Source organism: Cherax quadricarinatus, chromosome 9 (assembly GCF_038502225.1).
Source record: "Cherax quadricarinatus isolate ZL_2023a chromosome 9, ASM3850222v1, whole genome shotgun sequence".
In the NCBI taxonomy this organism is placed as follows: domain Eukaryota; kingdom Metazoa; phylum Arthropoda; class Malacostraca; order Decapoda; family Parastacidae; genus Cherax; species Cherax quadricarinatus.
The window spans coordinates 53315441-53336269 of record NC_091300.1 but is presented as its reverse complement, the minus strand read 5'-3'; the positions used below and the strand labels follow the sequence as shown (position 1 = coordinate 53336269).

At 41.3% G+C, this 20829-nt stretch overlaps 1 protein-coding gene across 4 annotated transcripts in view; it reads left to right on the top strand.

The window, feature by feature from the left end:
* Positions 1-20829, top strand: part of tefu (Serine/threonine-protein kinase tefu) — an 844515-nt gene that overhangs the window by 499568 nt on the left and 324118 nt on the right. For all 4 annotated transcript variants that reach the window (XM_070083426.1, XM_070083425.1, XM_070083427.1 and 1 more), the window contains exon 33: positions 14797-14951. In XM_070083426.1, coding sequence (XP_069939527.1) covers positions 14797-14951 — 155 coding nt within the window. The remainder of the gene's footprint in view (positions 1-14796; positions 14952-20829) is intronic.

Sequence of the window (20829 nt, the reverse complement as noted above, 5' to 3'; positions counted from 1 at the left end):
ATATTTGGGAGTGGACGTGTCAGCGGATGGGTCTATGAAAGATGAGGTGAATCATAGAATTGATGAGGGGAAAAGGGTGAGTGGTGCACTTAGGAGTCTCTGGAGACAAAGAACTTTGTCCTTGGAGGCAAAGAGGGGAATGTATGAGAGTATAGTTTTACCAACGCTCTTATATGGGTGTGAAGCATGGGTGATGAATGTTGCAGCGAGGAGAAGGCTGGAGGCAGTCGAGATGTCATGTCTGAGAGCAATGTGTTGTGTGAATATAATGCAGAGAATTCGTAGTTTGGAAGTTAGGAGGAGGTGCGGGATTACCAAAACTGTTGTCCAGAGGGCTGAGGAAGGGTTGTTGAGATGGTTCGGACATGTGGAGAGAATGGAGCGAAACAGAATAACTTCAAGAGTGTATCAGTCTTTAGTGGTAGGAAGGCGGGGTAGGGGTCGGCCTAGGAAAGGTTGGAGGGAGGGGGTAAAGGAGGTTTTGTGTGCGAGGGGCTTGGACTTCCAGCAGGCATGCGTGAGCGTGTTTGATAGGAGTGAATGGAGACAAATGGTTTTTAATACTTGATGTGCTGTTGGAGTGTGAGCAAAGTAACATTTATGAAGGGGTTCAGGGAAACCGGCAGGCCGGACTTGAGTCCTGGAGATGGGAAGTACAGTGCTTGCACTCTGAAGGAGGGGTGTTAATGTTGCAGTTTAAAAACTGTAGTGTAAAGCACCCTTCTGGCAAGACGGTGATGGAGTGAATGATGGTGAAAGTTTTTCTTTTTCGGGCCACCCTGCCATGGTGGGAATCGGCCAGTGTGATAATAAAAAAAAAATGTGTAGAGAACCCAGGATAAGCCAAAAAAAGTCAGACTGTGTGACTTATTTCCATTGCCTTCACTCAGATCATCATTTCTTCTAAAAATGGTGTTACATGAGAATGGGAGTGTTCTTCTTTATTTATTCTACCGTATCAGTGTAGAGACAACTTGTACACAAACTAGACGTGTACACTTTGTTTGTTTACAAAACTTGTGTTTGCCTGGTTTGTTTACATAACTCTGCGCCTGTCCTCCCTCATGTACTCATTCTCTTTCTCTCTCATTTACTCGTTTTATCTCATTTACTCACTCCTGACCCTACATTAAGACTACAAATATTTTAAGGTAAGTAATGAGTGAACTGTATATGCATTTTATCGCTCTGGGATGCTTAAATATCATAGAATATATGTGTGGGTTCTCCATGGGGAAGTGGAACAGAATTCTTCCTCCGTAAGGCATGTGTGTTGTAAGAGGCGGCTAAAATTCTGGGAGCAAGGGGCTAGTAACCCCTTCTCTCGTATAAGTTACTAAATTTAAAAAGAGAAACTTTCGTTTTTCTTTTTGAGCCACTTTGCCTTGGTGGGATATGGCTGGGTTGTTGAAAAAAAAAAAAATATGTGTGTGGAATGGCCTGGTATGGTAGCCCGGCTGACTACCATACATACCACACTTGATTTCTTACAATAAATACTACTCATCTCACCCTAGATTATGACTACAAATATTTTAAGGTAAGTAATGAGTAAACTGTATGTGCATTTTATCGCTGTGGGATGCTTAAATGTAATAGAATATTGTGTGGATGGGTTGGCCTGGTATGGTAGCCTGGCTGGCTACCATACATACCACACTTGATTTCTTTCAATAAATACTACTTGTCTCATCCTAGATTAAGTCTATAAATATTGTGAGTGTGGGGGAAGTTCGTGAGGCAGTAGGTAAAATGAAATGGGGTAAGGCAGCTGGTATTTATGGGATAAAGATAGAAATGTTAAAAGCAGGTGGAGATATAGTTTTGGAGTGGTTGGTGCAATTATTTAATAAATGTATGGAAGAGGGTAAGGTACCTAGGGATTGGCAAAGAGCATGCATAGTTCCTTTGTATAAAGGCAAAGGGGACAAAAGAGTGGGTGAGTAAGTTATTTTTAAGAGGAGACTTGAATTTATAAACAGACAGTATTTCTTTTATATTCACAGGTAATGAATTCCAGATTTTTGGGCCTTTTAAGTGCATTGAGTTTTTGCATAGTGTGAGATGGACACGAGGAACATCAAAGAGTGTGATCTGTGCCTTGTGTTATGGTCATGTATTCTGTTGAGGTTGGTAAGGAGATGTTTGAGAGGAGGGTTTATATCTGAGTTAAGTGTTCTATGTATGTAGTAGGCACAATAATAAGTATGGATGTTTTGTACAGTGAGTAGGTTTAGAGTTTTGAATATTGGTAGAGTGTTCTGCCTGTAGTGGGAATTTGTTATCATTCTGACTGCAGCCTTTTGTTGGGTAATTAATGGTCTGAGATGGTTTATTGTTGTTGAGCCCCATGCACAAATTCCATAGGTGAGATAGGGGTAAATAAGTGAGTGATATAGGGCCAGGCGGGCTGACTGTGGAACATAGTACCGTATCTTCGATAGTATGCCTACGGTCTTGGAAATTTTCTTGGAAATTTGTTGTACATGTGTTTGAAATTTGAGACTATTATCAAGGTGGATTCCTAAGAATTTTCCCTCTGTGAGCTTTGTGATAGGTGATCCGTTTATCATTATGTTAAGAGGGACATCTGTAGCTTTGTTTCCAAGCTGAATGAAGTAGGTTTTGTCAATGGTGAGAGTAAGTTTGTTAGTCATCATCCAGGTAGATATTTTCTGTAATTCGGTATTCACAGTATTCGCTAGCATGACTGGGCTTGGGTGAGATAAGACGTATGTAGTGTCATCTGCAAATAGTGTGGGTTTGAGTAGTTGCAATGCATTTGGTAGGCCATTTATGTAAACGAGAAAGAGAAGAGGGCCAAGGGCACTTCCCTGTGGGACACCAACTGTAATTGGTTGTGCGGAAGCATTTGCTCCATTTGTATATACATATTGGCTTCTGTTGCTGAGATATGACTTTAGGTAGTTGAGGGAGTGCCCTCTTATACCATAGTTTGAAAATTTTATGTGGAACAAATCATGGTCAGCTGTATCAAAAGCTTTACGTAAATCAATGAAGATCCCCAGTGGGACTTCTTTTTTCTCTAGTGCAGTGTATATTTGTTCTAGCATGTGAAGGGGGGTAGGGCTCGGCCTAGGAAAGGTTGGAGGGAGGGGTAAAGGAGGTTTTGTGTGCGAGGGGCTTGGACTTCCAGCAGGCATGTGTGAGCGTGTTTGATAGGAGTGAATGGAGACAAATGGTTTTTAATACTTGACGTGCTGTTGGAGTGTGAGCAAAGTAACATTTATGAAGGGGTTCAGGGAAACCGGCAGGCCGGACTTGAGTCCTGGGGATGGGAAGTACAGTTCCTGCACTCTGAAGGAGGGTTGTTGATGTTGCAGTTTAAAAACTGTACTGTAAAGCACCCTTCTGGCAAGACAGTGATGGAGTGAATGATGGTGAAAGTTTTTCTTTTTCGGGCCACCCTGCCTTGGTGGGAATCAGCCAGTGTGATAATAATAATAAAAATGTGTATAATAGCATCATTCATATTTTTGTTAGGCCTGAACCCAAACTGACAGGGGTTGAGTATGTTGTGGGAGATGAGGTAGGAATAGATTTGCTGATGAACTAATTTTTCGATGATTTTAGAGAGAGGTTGTAAGTTGGATATTGGCCTATAGTTATTCAAGTCTATTTGGTCTCCTACTTTATGGATCGGGGTGACCCTTGCTATTTTGAGAACTGTAGGGAAGGTAGAGGATTAGAGGGATTTGTTAAAGAGTGTTGCAATGATTGGTGACAGAGCTTGCGATGCTTTTTTGTATATAAAGGGTGGTAAGATATTTAAATCTCCAGTCTTGTTTTTTAGTGTGTTGATAATAATGGAGACATATGTTGGGTTAGTCGGAGCTAGGAACAGTCTGTTCGGGTAGTTGCCAGTAATGTAGTCATTGGGTGGGGTATTTGAGCTTGGGGTTTTATTGGCAAGGTTTTTTCCTATGGTAGAGAATAAATCATTGAGTCTGTTTGCTGTTTCAGTTGGTGGGAGTTGGGGTTCATCTGGTTTTGTTAGTTCAATTTTGTTCCTAGAATTTCCGATATGGTTTTCCAGGTCTTTTTTATATTACCTTTTAAGTTGGATAATCTTTTCTCATAATACAATTTTTTAGCCCTTCTTATCAGGCTGGTTAGGATTGACGAATAACGTTTTCTATGGTCTCTGGGTATGTGACCCATTCTGTACCGTTTTTTGTATAGGTGCTTTGTATTTATGGATTTGAGGATGCTGGGTGTTAGCCAGGGACTGTTCAGTCTCTTAGCTGTCATCTGCTTAGTTTTTATAGGGTAGTGCTTGTTATAGAGGTATTGGGTCTTTTTTAGAAAATTATTAATACATTCATCAATATCTGTATAGATTTCTAGCGGTGATTTCTGGAGGTGAAGGTTTATAAACTAAAAGAGGAGGCAGTTAGGGTAAGATATAAACAGCTATTGGAGGATAGATGGGCTAATGAGAGCATAGGCAGTGGGGTCGAAGAGGTATGGGATAGGTTTATAAATGTAGTGTTAGAGTGTTCAGCAGAAGTTTGTGGTTACAGGAAAGTGGGTGCAGGAGGGAAGAGTAGCGATTGGTGGAATGATGATGTAAAGAGAGTAGTAAGGGAGAAAAAGTTAGCATATGAGAAGTTTTTACAAAGTAGAAGTGATGCAAGGAGGGAAGAGTATATGGAGAAAAGAGAGAGGTTAAGAGAGTGCTGAAACAATGTAAAAAGAGAGCAAATGAGAGAGTGGGTGAGATGTTATCAACAAATTTTGTTGAAAATAAGAAAAAGTTTTGGAGTGAGATTAACAAGTTAAGGAAGCCTAGAGAACAAATGGATTTGTCAGTTAAAAATAGGAGAGGAAAGTTATTAAATGGAGAGTTAGAGGTATTGGGAAGATGGAGGGAATATTTTGAGGAATTGTTAAATATTGATGAAGATAGGGAAGCTGTGATTTCGTGTATAGGGCAAGGAGGAATAACATCTAGTAGGAGTGAGGAAGAGCCAGTTGTGAGTGTGGGGGAAGTTCATGAGGCAGTAGGTAAAATGAAAGGGGGTAAAGCAGCTGGGATTGATGGGATAAAGATAGAAATGTTAAAAGCAGGTGGGGATATAGTTTTGGAGTGGTTGGTGCTTTTATTTAATAAATGTATGGAAGAGGGTAAGGTACCTGGGGATTGGCAGAGAGCATGCATAGTTCCTTTGTATAAAGGCAAAGGGGACAAAAGAGAGTGCAAAAATTATTGGGGGATAAGTCTGTTGAGTATACCTGGTAAAGTGTATGGTAGAGTTATTATTGATAGAATTAAGAGTAAGACGGAGAATAGGATAGCAGATGAATAAGGAGGCTTTAGGAAAGGTAGGGGGTGTGTGAACCAGGTGTTTAAAGTGAAACATATAAGTGAACAGTATTTAGATAAGGCTAAAGAGGTTTTTGTGGCATTTATAGATTTGGAAAAGGCGTCTGACAGGGTGGATAGGGGGGCAATGTGGCAGATATTGCAGGTGTATGGTATAGGAGATAGGTTACTGAAAGCAGTGAAGAGTTTTTACGAGGATAGTGAGGCTCAAGTTAGAGTATGTAGAAAAGAGGGAAATTATTTCCCAGTAAAAGTAGGCCTTAGACAAGGATGTGTGATGTCACCGTGGTTGCTTAATATATTTATAGATGGGGTTGTAAGAGAAGTAAATGTGAGGGTCTTGGCAAGAGGCATGGAGTTAAAAGATAAAGAATCACAGATAAAATGGGAGTTGTCACAGCTGCTCTTTGCTGATGACACTGTGCTCTTGGGAGATTCTGAAGAGAAGTTGCAGAGGTTGGTGGATGAATTTGGTAGGGTATGTAAAAGAAGAAAATTAAAAGTGAATACAGGAAAGAGTAAGGTTATGAGGATAACAAAAAGATTAGGGGGTGAAAGATTGAATATTAGATTGGAGGGAGAAAGTATGGAGGAGGTGAATGTATTCAGATATTTGGGAGTGGATGTGTCAGCTGATGGGTCTATGAAAGATGAGGTGAATCATAGAATTGATGAGGGTAAAAGGGTGAGCAGTGCACTTAGGAGGCTGTGGAGACAAAGAACTTTGTCCTTGGAGGCAAAGAGGGAAATGTATGAGAGTATAGTTTTACCAACGCTCTTATATGGGTGTGAAGCATGGGTGATGAATGTTGCAGCTAGGAGAAGGCTGGAGGCAGTGGAGATGTCATGTCTGAGGGCAATGTGTGGTGTGAATATAATGCAGAGAATTCGTAGTTTGTAAGTTAGGAGGAGGTGCGTGATTGTCAAAACTGTTGTCCAGAGGGCTGAGGAAAGGTTGTTGAGGTGGTTCGGACATGTAGAGAGAATGGAGCGAAACAGAATGACTTCAAGAGTGTATCAGTCTGTAGCGGAAGGAAGGCGGGGTAGGGGTCGGCCTAGGAAAGGTTGGAGGGAGGGGGTAAAGGAGGTTTTGTGTGCGAGGGGCTTGGACTTCCAGCAGGCATGCGTGAGCGTGTTTGATAGGAGTGAATGGAGACAAATGGTTTTTAATACTTGACGTGCTGTTGGAGTGTGAGCAAAGTAACATTTATGAAGGGATTCAGAGAAACTAGCAGGCTGGACTTGAGTTCTGGAGATGGGAAGTACAGTGCCTGCACTTTGAAGTAGGGGTGTTAATGTTGCAGTTTAAAAACTGTAGTGTAACACACCCTTCTGGCAAGACAGTGATGGAGTGAATGATGGTGAAAGTTTTTCTTTTTCAGGCCACCCTGCCTTGGTGGGAATCGGCCAGTGTGTTAATAAAAAAATAAAAATAATTTCTTGCTCAGTGTGCCAGTCAGTGTTTGTCATTGCTGTTGTGAAGTTATTAATGGCTGCCTCATTATGAAGTCTGAAAGTGACTTTAGTGGTGTCTTGGGGTAATTTGCCTAGATTAGTAATGAGGAAGGTAGGGTAGTGGTCTGTGGTATTATCTGTGATTATGTCTGATTTTAAAGGGGATTTGGTGTTGGTCTAGATGTGGTCTAGTAGGGAAACACTAGTCTCAGTAATTCTTGTAGGTTTTGTTACTGTTGGTAGCAACATGCAGTTACTCATTGTGTTTGTGAATTCAGTAACGTGTGGGTCCTGGTCTTGCAGGAGATTTATATTGAAGTCACCTGAGAGTAGTAAGTGATCTTTATTCATCTGTGCATCACTTATCATACTTCCTAGGTTTTCACTAAAATGGCTAATGTTTGACTGTGGTACTCTGTAGACGTTTATCACTGTGAGAGGTTTTTGTAGGTACAGTGGATCCCCGCCTTACGATATAATTTTATTCCAGAAGTATGTTCAGGTGCCGTTACCGAACGAATTTGTTCCCATAAGGAATATTGTGAATTAGATTAGTCCGTTTCAGACCCCCAAAAATACACGTACAAAAGCACTTACGTAAATACACTTACATAATTGGTCACATTGGAAGCTGATCGTAAGGCGGGGGTCCACTGTATTTGGATTTGAATTTAGCTATTATATATTCCCCATGTTCACCCCTTGTGCATGTATTACTGATACATTCTAGATTGTATGAGTAGTATATAGTTGTGCCAACCCCTTGTTGATCTGGCCTACAGTTGTGTATGGCTTTGTAACCTGGAATGGCATAGACATCTGTAGTATCAGGCTTTAGCCAGGTTTCGGTGAGAGTAATGATGGACATACTGGCATGCAGGGAATTTAGTAATGCTATGAGGTCATCATAATGTTTGCTTAAAGATCTGACATTGTAGTTAAAGACAGTTATGTTGTTGTTGGCTCTGAGAAGTGCCTTTGATTGTTCTGCTGTGTAGTAATTACAGTTACTTCTTGATTCATTTAAGTCATTCAGTAACTGATTGGTATCAGAATTAATTCTTGTAATCATGAGATTTATAGTGAATCTATAATTAGAATTAAGTATAAGACAAAGTAAATAATCTAAAGCTAAAAAATAGCACCTGAATTATTTTAACAAATGTAAATGTAGGAGTCTAGGAAATAAGATAGATGGGCTAAGATTAATTGCAAGTGTTGGTAATATAGATATTATTGGTATAACAGAGACCTGGTTCAACCTGAAAGATAGAGAAATGCCGTCTGAATGCAACATACAGGGTTATAAACTATTCCACACTGATAGGGTCAACAGGAAGGGTGGCAGATTGGCGATGTATGTCAGAAAATTTAAATTGTTGTCTTAGATATGATATAAGATTAGGAACATCGAACACAGAATCTGTTTGGCTACAGTTTCTCAAGGGACGTGACAAATTAATTTTGGGTGTGATATATAGGCCCCCAAACCTTGATAGGGAGTGCAGTAAGCTGTTATGGGACGAAATTCATAAGGCATCTAGATTTGAAAATGTTGTGGTAATGGGAGATTTTAACTTTAGACAAATTGATTGGAACAATATGACAGGAAATCTTGAGTCTAGTGACTAATTAATAATCTTGAGGTTAATGATGAGCTTGGGGAAAGTGATCACAAATCACGTAGTTTCAATTTATCATGGAATTACCCAGATAACTGCAATCAAATCTCTGTCCCAGATTTTCACTTGGCCGACTTCATGGGACTGAAAAATTACCTGGGTGGGCTAAATTGGGATGTCCTGACTATGGGTCAGGTAGGTGATCTTGGTTGCCAATATGACGTTTTTCAGAGCATAGTTCTAGCTGCCCAGACAACTTTTGTTCCGAGTAAGGAAATTAGATCAAACAAAAATGATCCCAAATGGATGAACAATATATTAAAACATCTCATTGGTCAAAAGAGAGGCATATATAGGCATATCAAAAGAGGGGATGGGCAGTTAAGAAATCAATATATTCAATTAACCCTTTCAGGGTTTTGCCTGTACTAGTACGGCTTACGCAGCAAAGGTCCATGACGTACTAGTATTCATAAATTCTAGCGCCTTCAAATCTAGTGAGAGAAAGTTCGTAGGCCTACATATTAAAGAATGTGTCTATGTGGTCAGTGTGCGCAGTATAAAAAAATCCCGCAGCACACAGTGCATAATGAGAAAAACAAACTTTGACCGTGTTTTTGGATTAAAACAGCAACTTTGCACTATATTTTCGTATGGTATTTATTATTGTATTCTAGTTTTCCTGGTCTCATTGTATAGAATGGAAGACATATTACAGAAATTGAGATGATTTTGACTGGTTTTACAATGAAAAGTACCTTGAAATTGAGCTCAGAGTAGCAGAAATGTTCGTTTTTTTACCAAAGTTCAAAAGTAAACAAATCATGCTAAGCGTCCAATACATGTCAACTGGTGAGTCTAATATTCTTTCACAAGTGTGCCAATATTATTTATACCATTTCTACACTAATGCAGTAGTTTGCATAACAGTAAATCTTCTGTTTTTTTTGTGAGAATAAAAATTCAAAGTGGAAAGCAAAAGAAATGTAAGAGGGGCCTGGGGACGTGACTAATGAACAGACGAAATGTTATTTTAGTGCCAGGGATGTCTTTCTTGCTTATTCTTGACACTATTTGGAAATTGGCATCTTTAAATTTGTGTGAAATTGGCAAAATTGCTAAATTCTGACCACTGTATTGGATAATTGAAATCGGTAAATTGGTGGTTTCTTGTACTCATTCGATAGAAAAAATGGAGTTCTACAAAATACAGTAGGGCCCCACTTATACGGCAGGTTAGGTTCCAGGCTACCGCCGTAAAGCGGAAACCACCGTAAAGTGGAACACCCTTTTTTTCCACTTATAAATGCATACAAACACTAGATAACAAGTTTACACTAACATATATTAAGTTAGCAATAGAACCAGGCATCAAAAAACAATAAAAAAGTACAATACACACATAGTGCACTCATTACTTACCTTAAAATATTTATAGTCTTAATCTAGGGTGAGACAAGTAGTATTTATTGTAAGAAATCAAGTGTGGTATGTATGGTAGTCAGCCAGGCTACCTTACCAGGCCAACCCACCCACACATACTATTCTATGATATTTAGGCATCCCAGAGCGATAAAATGTATATACAGTTCACTCATTACTTACCTTAAAATATAGGGTGAGATGAGTAGTATTCATTGTAAAAAATCAAGTGCGGTATGTATGGTAGTCAGCCGGGCTACCATACCAGGCCAACCCTCCCACACATATATTCTATGATATTTAGGCATCCTAGGGCGATAAAATGTATATACAGTTCACTCATTACTTACCTTAAAATATTTGTAGTCTTAATGTAGGGTCAGGAGTAAGTAAATGAGATAAAACGAATAAATGAGAGAGAAAGAATGAGTGCATGAGAGAGGACAGGCGCAGAGTTATGTAAACAAACCAGGCGAAGGTAAGTTTTGTAAACAAAGTGTACACGTCTGGTTTGTGTACAAGTTACATTGTGTACAGGGTGTCTCTACATTGATACGGTAGAATAAATAAAGAAGAACACTCCCATTCTCATGTAACATCATTTTGAGAAGAAATGATGATCTGAGTGAAAGCAATGGAAATAAGTCACTGACTTTTTTGGGTTATCCTAGGTTCTCTACACATATGTTGTTATGTATGATAATCTATGTAACTGTATTTGTGTATACCTGAATAAACTTACTTACATAAATACGAAAGGAATAATTTTCTACAGTTACCCCCAGTAGCACATTTTCTCTTATGTTAGATCAGAGAAAATGTTATTCTTGGCATCACTTGTACAAGTTATCTGGCTACCACATCTCATATTTATGTTTATTTATTCTATTGTAGGGTGTATTTATCATCTTTTTATGTTATGTATCGTGTTTATTATATAATTTTGAAAAAAATATCATGGATGGATTAATGAAAATGTGTATATTAACGTAATATACGACATTTAATGAGACTCGGTGATTATTATTATTATTATTATTTCTAATATGGCGTCATTTGTGCAAGTCGTCTGCTACCACATCTCGCATTTATGTTTATTATTCTACTGTGGGGTGTATTTATCTTATTTATATGTTATGTATCGTGTTTATTATATAATTTTGAAAAAATATCATAGATGGATTAATGAAAATGTGTATATTAACGTAATATACGACATTTAAATGAGACTCGATGATTATTATTATCATTACTAATATGACGTCTGGAGACATAAGACACTCTTACTGATTTTAATGTGTACCTGCATGCCAGCACAGTATGTAAGCTTATTTAGGTACAGGTATACATAAGTATAATTATCAGAGTATATATAAAATATGAAATAACTTTTAAAAACATTTGAAATTTTGGAGTTTCCAGACAAAATGGAGAGACTTAGTGCTTACTGAGCTCACAGAGAAGGGTGGGGCGCGGTGACCGTATTAGAAAGTCAGGTGGGGGGAGCCGTATAGCGAGTTTTGGTCATAATTTGAAATGACCGTATTAGCGGAATGCCATAAAGTGAAACGCCGTAAAGTGGGGCCCTGCTGTAGTTATGATTTTTGTTGACTAGTACATTGGAATTGGCCAAAAATAGGGCTCAAAGTGGGCAAAATCACCGATTCGTAAACATCGTCAAGACCGCTAACTTCACGAGAGCATAATTCTGCAAGTTTTCCATCAAATTTCGTACTTTTGGTGTCATTATGATCGGGAAAAGATTCTCAATCTTTTCACAAAATAATAATTTTTTTTTTTTTTAAATTTTGGGGACCTTGAGAACAAGTCTGTGAGAGGGGCTGTGGACCCTGAAAGGGTTAAAGAGAGAAATAAAGAAAGGAATAAGAATAGCAAAAAGGGATTATGAGGCTAAGGTTGCAAGGGATTCAAAGACTAACCCAAAAGGGTTCTTTCAGGTATACAGAAGTAAGATTAGGGACAAGATTGGCCCACTTAAGAGTAACTCTGGTCAGATCACTGACAGTGATAAGGATATGTGTGAAATTCTCAATACCTACTTCCTCTCAGTTTTCACCCAGGAAAATACTAGTGATATTCCTGAAATAACAGATTACGCAGAACAGGATAATAAACTATGTACAATTGCGGTAACTAGTGACATGGTCCTCAGACAAATAGAGAAACTGGAACTTAACAAATCCCCAGGCCCTGATGAACTGTTTGCAAGGGTGTTAAAGGAATGTAAAGAGGAACTTAGTGTACCTTTGGCTAATCTTTTTAACATATCACTACAAACTGGCGTAGTGCCTGATAAGTGGAAAAATGGCAAATGTAATACCTATTTACAAGGCAGGTGACAGGTCCTTGGCTTTGAACTATAAACCAATAAGCCTTACCTCCATAGTGGGAAAATTTATGGAATCAATAATTGCAGAAGCAATTCATAGCCATCTTGACAGGCACAGATTGATTAATGAATCTCAACACTGTTTTACAAAGGGGCGTTCCCGTCTTACGAATTTACTAACATTTTTCACTAAGGTGTTTGAGGAGGTAGATCATGGTAACGAATATGATATTGTGTATACGGACTTAAGTGAGACTTTCAATAGAGTTCCACACCAGAAGCTATTGAGGAAACTTAAGGCACACAGAATAGGAGGAGAAATTTTTTCCTGGGTAGAGGCATGGCTGACAAATAGACAGCAGAGAGTTTGCATAAATGGGGAGAAATCAGAATGGGGGCACGTCACAAGCGGTGTTCCTCAGGGGTCAGTGTTGGGCCCGTTGTTGTTCACAATTTACATAAACGACATAGATCAGGGAATAAATAGCGACATAAGCAAATTTGCTGATGACACCAAAATAGGCCGTCCAATTCATTCTAATGAGGACACTAGAGCACTTCAGGATGATTTGAATAGACTGATGCAATGGTCGGAGAAGTGGCAGATGCAGTTTAATATTGACAAATGCAAAGTTCTAAATGTTGGACAGTTAAATAACCATGACACATATAAACTAAATAATGTAGATCTTAATACTACTGATTGCAAAAAGGATATATGAGTTCTGGTTAGCAGTAATCTAAAACCAAGACAACAGTTCATTAGTGTTCGCAATAAAGCTTACAGAATTCTTGGCTTCATATCTAGAAATATAAATAATAGAAGTCCTCAGGTTGTTCTTCAACTCTATATATCCTAGGTTAGGCCTCATTTAGACTATGCTGCTCAGTTCTGATCACCGTATTACAGAATGGATATAAATGCTCTGGAAAACGTACAGAGGAGGATGAGAAAGATGGTACCCTGTATCAGAAATCTTCCCTATGAGGATCGACTGAGGGCCCTGAATCTGCACTCTCTCGAAAGGCATAGAATTAGGGGGGATATGATCGAGGTGTATAAATGGAAAACAGGAATAAATAAAGGGGATGTAAATAGCGTGCTGAAAATTTCCAGCCAAGACAGGACTCGAAGTAGTGGTTTCAAGTTGGAAAAATTCAGATTCAGGAAGGATATAGGAAAGCACTGGTTTGGTAATAGAGTTGTGGATTAGTGGAACAAACTCCCGAGTACAGTAATTGAGGCTAGAACGTTGTGTAGTTTTAAAAATAGGTTAGATAAATACATGAGTGGGTGTGGGTGGTTGTGAGTTGGACCTGACTAGCTTGTGCTGCTGGGTCTGGTGCCGTGCTCCTTCCTTGAGTGGAGGTGACCGGACTGGGTGGGTCATTGGGCTTATCCATGGGGGGGGTCATTGGTCTAATCTGGGGGGGGGAGATGGACATGCTCTGCATGGGTCAGTAGGCCTGTTGCAGTGTTCCTTCTTTCTTATGTTCTTATGTTCTTAAATAAAGTGGTAATCAAATAAAGGAGTTTGGGAATATAATAGCAAAATAATGAAATAAGAAGCATTAATGTTGTACAAATATGTAGCATAACAATGTATAATATAATCGAATCAGATCGAGTAAAATCAATGATTTGTAGTGCAGAAACAGGTCATGTGGTCATTAGATGAGTTACTGTACATTCAAGAGAATGGAGTATTCTATTTGGTAATGTATTTAAAAAAAATAAAAGACATTGATTGATAGGGTCACAGGTTATACATTTATGAGATTCAGTTGTTCAGTATTTATTTAGTTGTGGCTGAGTAAGTTATTTTTAAGAAGAGTCTTGAATTGATAAACAGGCAGTATGTCTTTTATATTCACAGGTAATGAATTCCAAATTTTTGGGCCTTTATGTGAATTGAGTGTTTACATAGTGTGAGATGGACACGAGGAACGTCAAAGAGTGATCTGTGTCTTGTGTTATGGTCTTGTGTTCTGTTGAGGTTGGTAAGGAAAAGTTTGAGGGGAGGGTTTATGTCCAAGTTTAGTGTTCTATGTATGTAGTAGGAATATATGTAGTATGTCTTAAGAATCTTGTAATAAAGTTAGGTCTATCTGTATTGCATATTGTAGTTTACCATGAGTGTGTCAAATTAGATATTCCTTGATGTACTTTATTTGTATGATTATTTAATATGATCGACCGACTGACTGACTGTACTCACAGATAATTGCTCTCTTGTGCTTAAATTTTATGCTTGTGATTTTGTATAATTTCTGATAACAGTATTTAATGTACGTGTTTTCAGACATGATCTGAAGAGTGGTAAAAGTGAATCCACAGCAGAAATATAACAAAGTAAGAGGTTTCCTATATTTTTTAGGCCACAGCTGAGGTCTTCAGTGTTGTGAAGACCTCACTTGTAGGTACGCTATACTTTTTATTTCTTGTGTTTATTTGTCTCCATCGGGGATTATCTATACATTGTTTATTACACTTTTGTATTTTGATTATCTGGGTAAGTTGCTTTTACACTTTCTAGGTTAATGGCAAAGATACAGTGTTGAACAATTGTCAGAATATATAATGTGTCTAAATATTTTAGGTTGCATTAGAAGCAAGTAGATGTCTTGGAGAACTAGGACCCATTTCTCTTGGCTCTCCAGTCTTCTACATACACCACCAGAACTTATCTCACTTAGGTCTGAATGCTGCTTTGGAGTGTGGCTTTGCTTCGAAAATCATTATCATGTTAAACAGGTAAGATAATTTAATAATTTTGTTACATTAAAATAGTGAGGCAAGGTGAAGGTGCAGTGAATATTAATTGTCTTCCATTTTTTTACAAATAATGTAGCATGTGTTGCGAATAAGAAATTTTTTAAAGAACTTCATAATGTGGCCTGTTACCATTTATTTCTTATGCAACAAGATTTTTGGATCCGAGTTATTTAAAGGTATTTTAGAGTCTAGGGGAAATAATTTCAACTGGGAAACTCCATAGAATAATATTCAAATTTATTAAAGTATTTAAATACAATACTTTATCTTCTCTTTTTAGTTAATGTAACTTAACACTTTGTACAATAAATTTACCATATACATTTAGTTCAAAATCATGGAAATGTCACATTAATAAGGAAGTTTAATTATTCTTCCTGTAATTAAGTCTTCATTAACATTTACGTCTTTGTCTTAACAAGACTGTAAACTCAAAATACAAAAGGTACAAGATTTAACAAGACCTTTGAATCTGGCCGTAAAGTATCTCTATGGATTACTGAACTGACCAAGAATATAAATATCAAAAGAATCTTTCAGAGCAATGAGGAACAAACTGAGTCAGCTCTAGAGTCCAATTCTCAAAACCATTTAAACTGTACACCGTAAGAGCCAATATACGATCAGTTGTCAGGGCTGGAGCAGGGAGCAGACTGACTACTTGCCAGTCTGTTGACGCATCGTCAGGTTGGATCAGCTGACCCAAACGTCAGCCAGCCGGACATAAACAATTGAACAATTCTCCGGATGGTTCCGAGACTTAAAATCTATATACACAAGAAATCCTACCTAACAATAATAATAAAATAATAGTGATAATAATAACAAAATAGTGATAATAACAAAATAGTGATAATACCATGGTATTTTTCATATATTAACAGATAATAATATAACGCCGAAAGTCTCTATTTTAGCTATAAACAGGGACTTTCGCGCTATAATATTAACCCTTTGACTGTTTCCGACGTATAAATACGTCTTACGAGCCAATGTTTCTGACGTATTTATACGCATAAATTCTAGCAGCTTCAAATCAAGCAGGAGAAAGCTGGTAGGCCCACATGTGAGAGAATGGGTCTCCATGGTCAGTGTGCACCATATAAAAAAAATCGGGGAGCCAGTGGTGCATTGTGGGAATGCCATTTCAGTTGTCCTTTTTCAGCATGTCTAGCGGTAAGAAATATGTGATTCCCCAGCAAATCTGGGACTCTTCTCTTCCCAAGTGATGCTCTAACACAGATGGAAGTGTCAGTGAAGATCAATTTCATGATTTGGAGGAGTTTGAGACCAAAAGCAATGGAAGAGGAGGAGGGGGAGGAGGGGAGGAAGAGGAGGAGGAGGAGGAGGAGGAGGAGGAGGGAAGGAAGAGGAGGAGGAGGAGGAGGAGGAGGAGGAGGAGAAGAGGAGGAGGAGGAGGAGGAAGAAGAAGATGTAATAATATTGTTCCCTTGAAGCAAGAAAAAAAAAAGTCCACCCCATGACAGTGACAAGATAAGGGGAGATAACATCTGATAAGAGCTGACTTTGATGAGCGTAAAGGAGGGTAATATTACATGACCATCGCCCTCCCTTTGTTTTTGCTGGTACACAAACATTTGTCTGTCTGTCTATTTGTCTGTCTGTCTGTCAAGCTCCCTGTCTGTCCATCTAGCTCTCTGTCTCAGAGAGAGCCACAAGACTGTGTCATCACGTTTACTCACATCTTCAAGCAGAGTATAGCACTTTGTCTGGATTTCTTGGGTTATCCTAGGTAATTTACACTATGTATACTTGTATTTATGTGTACCTGTGAGACAGAGATAGGCAGACAGAAAGAAAGAGAGACAGATTGAAAGATATACAATGAGGGAGAAAGATAATTAGATAGAATGGAGGAGGGGAAGCAGCATCCGACCCCATTGTTTTGACAGGCAGTAGGGGTAGTGACTAATGAGACAATATGTCACTTTGACAGCTGCCGACTTCTGACTCAAAACAATTATAAGCCACACACTCCCACACAAGACAAGGAGGACAAGGAGGAGGAGGAGGAGGAGGAGAAGGAGGAGGGAGGAGGGAGGAGGAGGAGGGAGGAGGAGGAGGGAGGAGGAGGAGGGAGGAGGAGGAGGGAGGAGGAGGAGGGAGGAGGAGGAGGAGGAGGAGGAGAAGGAGGAGGAGGAGGAGGAGGAGGAGGGGGAGGAGGAGGAGGAGGAGGATTGTTTGTTTGTTTTTGTAAACAAGTTTTGTAAACAATATATTGATAATTATGTTTGTGTGCTTATTGTGTTGTATACAACGAGTGTATATATATACATTGCACCTTACTTTGGTCTTACAGGCCACATAAGTTATGTGAAAAAATAAAATAGTGAAAAAAACAAAAAACCTTCAATTACAAGTAAACTAAAGTTTACCAGGTGAGCGGCAGTCGCCGCTGTTGCCATACGCGGCTCATTTTCTGCAAACTTCACGGCTCTATATCTCAGTAAGTACCGATGGCAAAAATTTTTTTTTTGGACTAAAACACTCAGAAAAATAATCTTAACATTTTCATAAGAAAAAATAATTTTTTTTTTTTTGAATATTTGGCGACATAGAATGACAGTTTCAGAGAGGGGCCTGAAACAGTCAAAGGGTTAAGTGATGAACATATTCTCTTACAATAGTTAAATAACACAGGATGACCAATTTCGAAGATATAACACATGTGTAATATATAATTCAAATTTGAACCATTATAAAAGCCTGATCCATCAGGTTGCAATGGTTAGGTAAATCTGCACACAAGTGTCAACAACATTTTCGTTGACCAGGCAATTAACAATGAAATCTGGCCTTAAGACAGACTTTGGCAGTAGAATGAGTGGTAAGACTAAAAAGAGGTGTACTACATAAATAACTCGCAACACACCAGACCAAAACTCATGATGATGTTTCGGTCTGACTTGGACCTTTAACTAATTAATAGTCCAAGGCAGACTCAAACTGTCTTCTATGTGCAAGTTATCAGTCATGGTATGAATATTGTGACTGAAAGTGAGGGTAGGGGTGCCAGTAAGGGTAGGGGTGCCAGTAAGGGTAGGGGTGCCAGTAAGGGTAGGGGTGCCAGTAAGGGTAGGGGTGCCAGTAAGGGTAGGGGTGCCAGTAAGGGTAGGGGTGCCAGTAAGGGTAGGGGTGCCAGTAAGAGTAGGGGTGCCAGTAAGGGTAGGGGTGCAAGTATGGGTAGCAGGTGCCAATAAGGGTAGGGGTGCAAGTAAGGGTAGGGGTGCCAGTAAGGGTAGGGGTGCCAGTAAGGGTAGGGGTGCCAGTAAGGGTAGGGGTGCCAGTATGGGTAGCAGGTGCCAGTAAGGGTAGGGGTGCAAGTAAGGGTAGGGGTGCAAGTAAGGGTAGTGGTGCCAGTAAGGGTAAGGGTACCAGTATGGGTAGCAGGTGCCAGTAAGGGTAGGAGTGCCAGTAAGGGTAGGGGTGCCAGTAAGGATAGGGGTGGCAGTAAGGGTAGGGGTGCCAGTATGGGTAGCAGGTGCCAGTAAGGGTAGGGGTGCCAGTAAGGGTAGGGGTGCCAGTAAGGGTAGGGGTGCCAGTAAGGGTAGGGGTGCAAGTAAGGGTAGGGGTGCCAGTAAGGGTAGGGGTGCCAGTATGGGTAGCAGGTGCCAGTAAGGGTAGGGGTGCCAGTAAGGGTAGGGGTGCCATTAAGGGTAGGGGTGCCAGTAAGGGTAGGGGTGCCAGTATGGGTAGCAGGTGCCAGTAAGGGTAGGGGTTCCAGTAAGGGTACAGGTGCCAGTAAGGGTAGGGGTGCCAGTATGGGTAGCAGGTGCCAGTAATAGTAGGGGTGCAAGTAAGGGTAGGGATGCCAGTAAGGGTAGGGGTGCCAGTAAGGGTAGGGCTGCCAGTAAGGGTAGGGGTGCCAGTATGTGTAGCAGGTGCCAGTATGGGTAGGGGTGCCAGTATGGGTAGCAGGTGCCAGTAAGGGTAGGGGTTCCAGTAAGGGTACAGGTGCCAGTAAGGGTAGGGGTGCCAGTATGGGTAGCAGGTGCCAGTAATGGGGTGCAAGTAAGGGTAGGGGTGCCAGTAAGGGTAGGGGTGCCAGTATGGGTAGCAGGTGCCAGTAAGGGTAGGGGTGCCAGTAAGGGTAGGGGTGCCAGTAAGGGTAGGGGTGCCAGTATGGGTAGCAGGTGCCAGTAAGGGTAGGGGTGCCAGTAAGGTTAGGGGTGCAAGTAAGGGTAGGGGTGCCAGTAAGGGTAGAGGTGCAAGTAAGGGTAGGGGTGCCAGTAAGGGTAGTTGTGCCAGTATGGGTAGCAGGTGCCAGTAAGGGTAGGGGTGCAAGTAAGGGTGGGGTTGCCAGTAAGGGTAGGGGTGCCAGTAAGGGTAGGGGTGCCAGTAAGTTTAGGGGTGCCAGTAAGGGTAGGGGTGCAAGTAAGGGTAGGGGTGCCAGTAAGGGTAGGGGTGCCAGTATGGGTAGCAGGTGCCAGTAAGGGTAGGGGTGTAAGGGTAGGGGTGCCAGTAAGGGTAGGGGTGCCAGTATGGGTAGCAGGTGCCAGTAAGGGTAGGGGTGCCAGTAAGTGTAGGTGTTCCAGTATGGTTAGGTGTGCCAGTATGGGTAGCAGGTGCCAGTAAGGGTATGGGTGCCAGTAAGGGTAGGGGTGCCAGTAAGGGTAGGGGTGCCAGTATGGGTAGCAGGTGCCAGTAAGGGTAGGGGTGCCATTAAGGGTAGGGGTGCCAGTAAGGGTATGGGTGCCAGTATGGGTAGCAGGTGCCAGTAAGGGTATGGGTGCCAGTAAGGGTAGGGGTGCCAGTAAGGGTAGGGTTGCCAGTAAGGGTAGGGGTGCCAGTATGGGTAGCAGGTGCCAGTAAGGGTAGGGGTGCCAGTAAGGGTATGGGTGCCAGTAAGGGTAGGGGTGCCAGTAAGGGTTGGGGTGCCAGTATGGGTAACAGGTGCCAGTAATGGTAGGGGTGCAAGTAAGGGTAGGGGTGCCAGTAAGGGTAGGGGTGCCAGTAAGGGTAGGGTTGCCAGTAAGGGTAGGGGTGCCAGTATGGGTAGCAGGTGCCAGTAAGGGTAGGGGTGCCAGTAAGGGTAGGGGTGCCAGTAAGGGTAGGGGTGCCAGTATGGGTAGGGGTGCCAGTAAGGGTAGGGTTGCCAGTAAGGGTAGGGGTGCCAGTAAGGGTAGGGGTGCCAGTATGGGTAGGGGTGCCAGTAAGGGTAGGGTTGCCAGTAAGGGTAGGGGTGCCAGTATGGGTAGCAGGTGCCAGTAAGGGTAGGGGTGCCAGTAAGGGTAGGGGTGCCAGTAAGGGTATGGGTGCCAGTAAGGATAGGTGTGCCAGTATGGGTTGGGGTGCCAGTATGGGTAGCAGGTGCCAGTAATGGTAGGGGTGCAAGTAAGGGTAGGTGTGCCAGTAAGGGTAGGGGTGCCAGTAAGGGTAGGGGTGCCAGTATGGGTAGCAGGTGCCAGTAAGGGTAGGGGTGCCAGTAAGGGTAGGGTGCAAGTAAGGGTAGGGGTGCCAGTATGGGTAGCAGGTGCCAGTAAGGGTAGGGGTGCCAGTAAGGGTAGGGGTGCCAGTAAGGGTATGGGTGCCAGTAAGGGTAGGGGTGCCAGTAAGGGTTGGGGTGCCAGTATGGGTAGCAGGTGCCAGTAATGGTAGGGGTGCAAGTAAGGGTAGGGGTGCCAGTAAGGGTAGGGGTGCCAGTAAGGGTAGGGGTGCCAGTATGGGTAGCAGGTGCCAGTAAGGGTAGGGGTGCCAGTATGGGTAGCAGGTGCCAGTAAGGGTAGGGGTGCCAGTAAGGGTAGGGATGCAAGGGTAGGGGTGCCAGTAAGGGTAGGGGTGCCAGTATGGGTAGCAGGTGCCAGTAAGGGTAGGGGTGTAAGGATAGGAGTGCCAG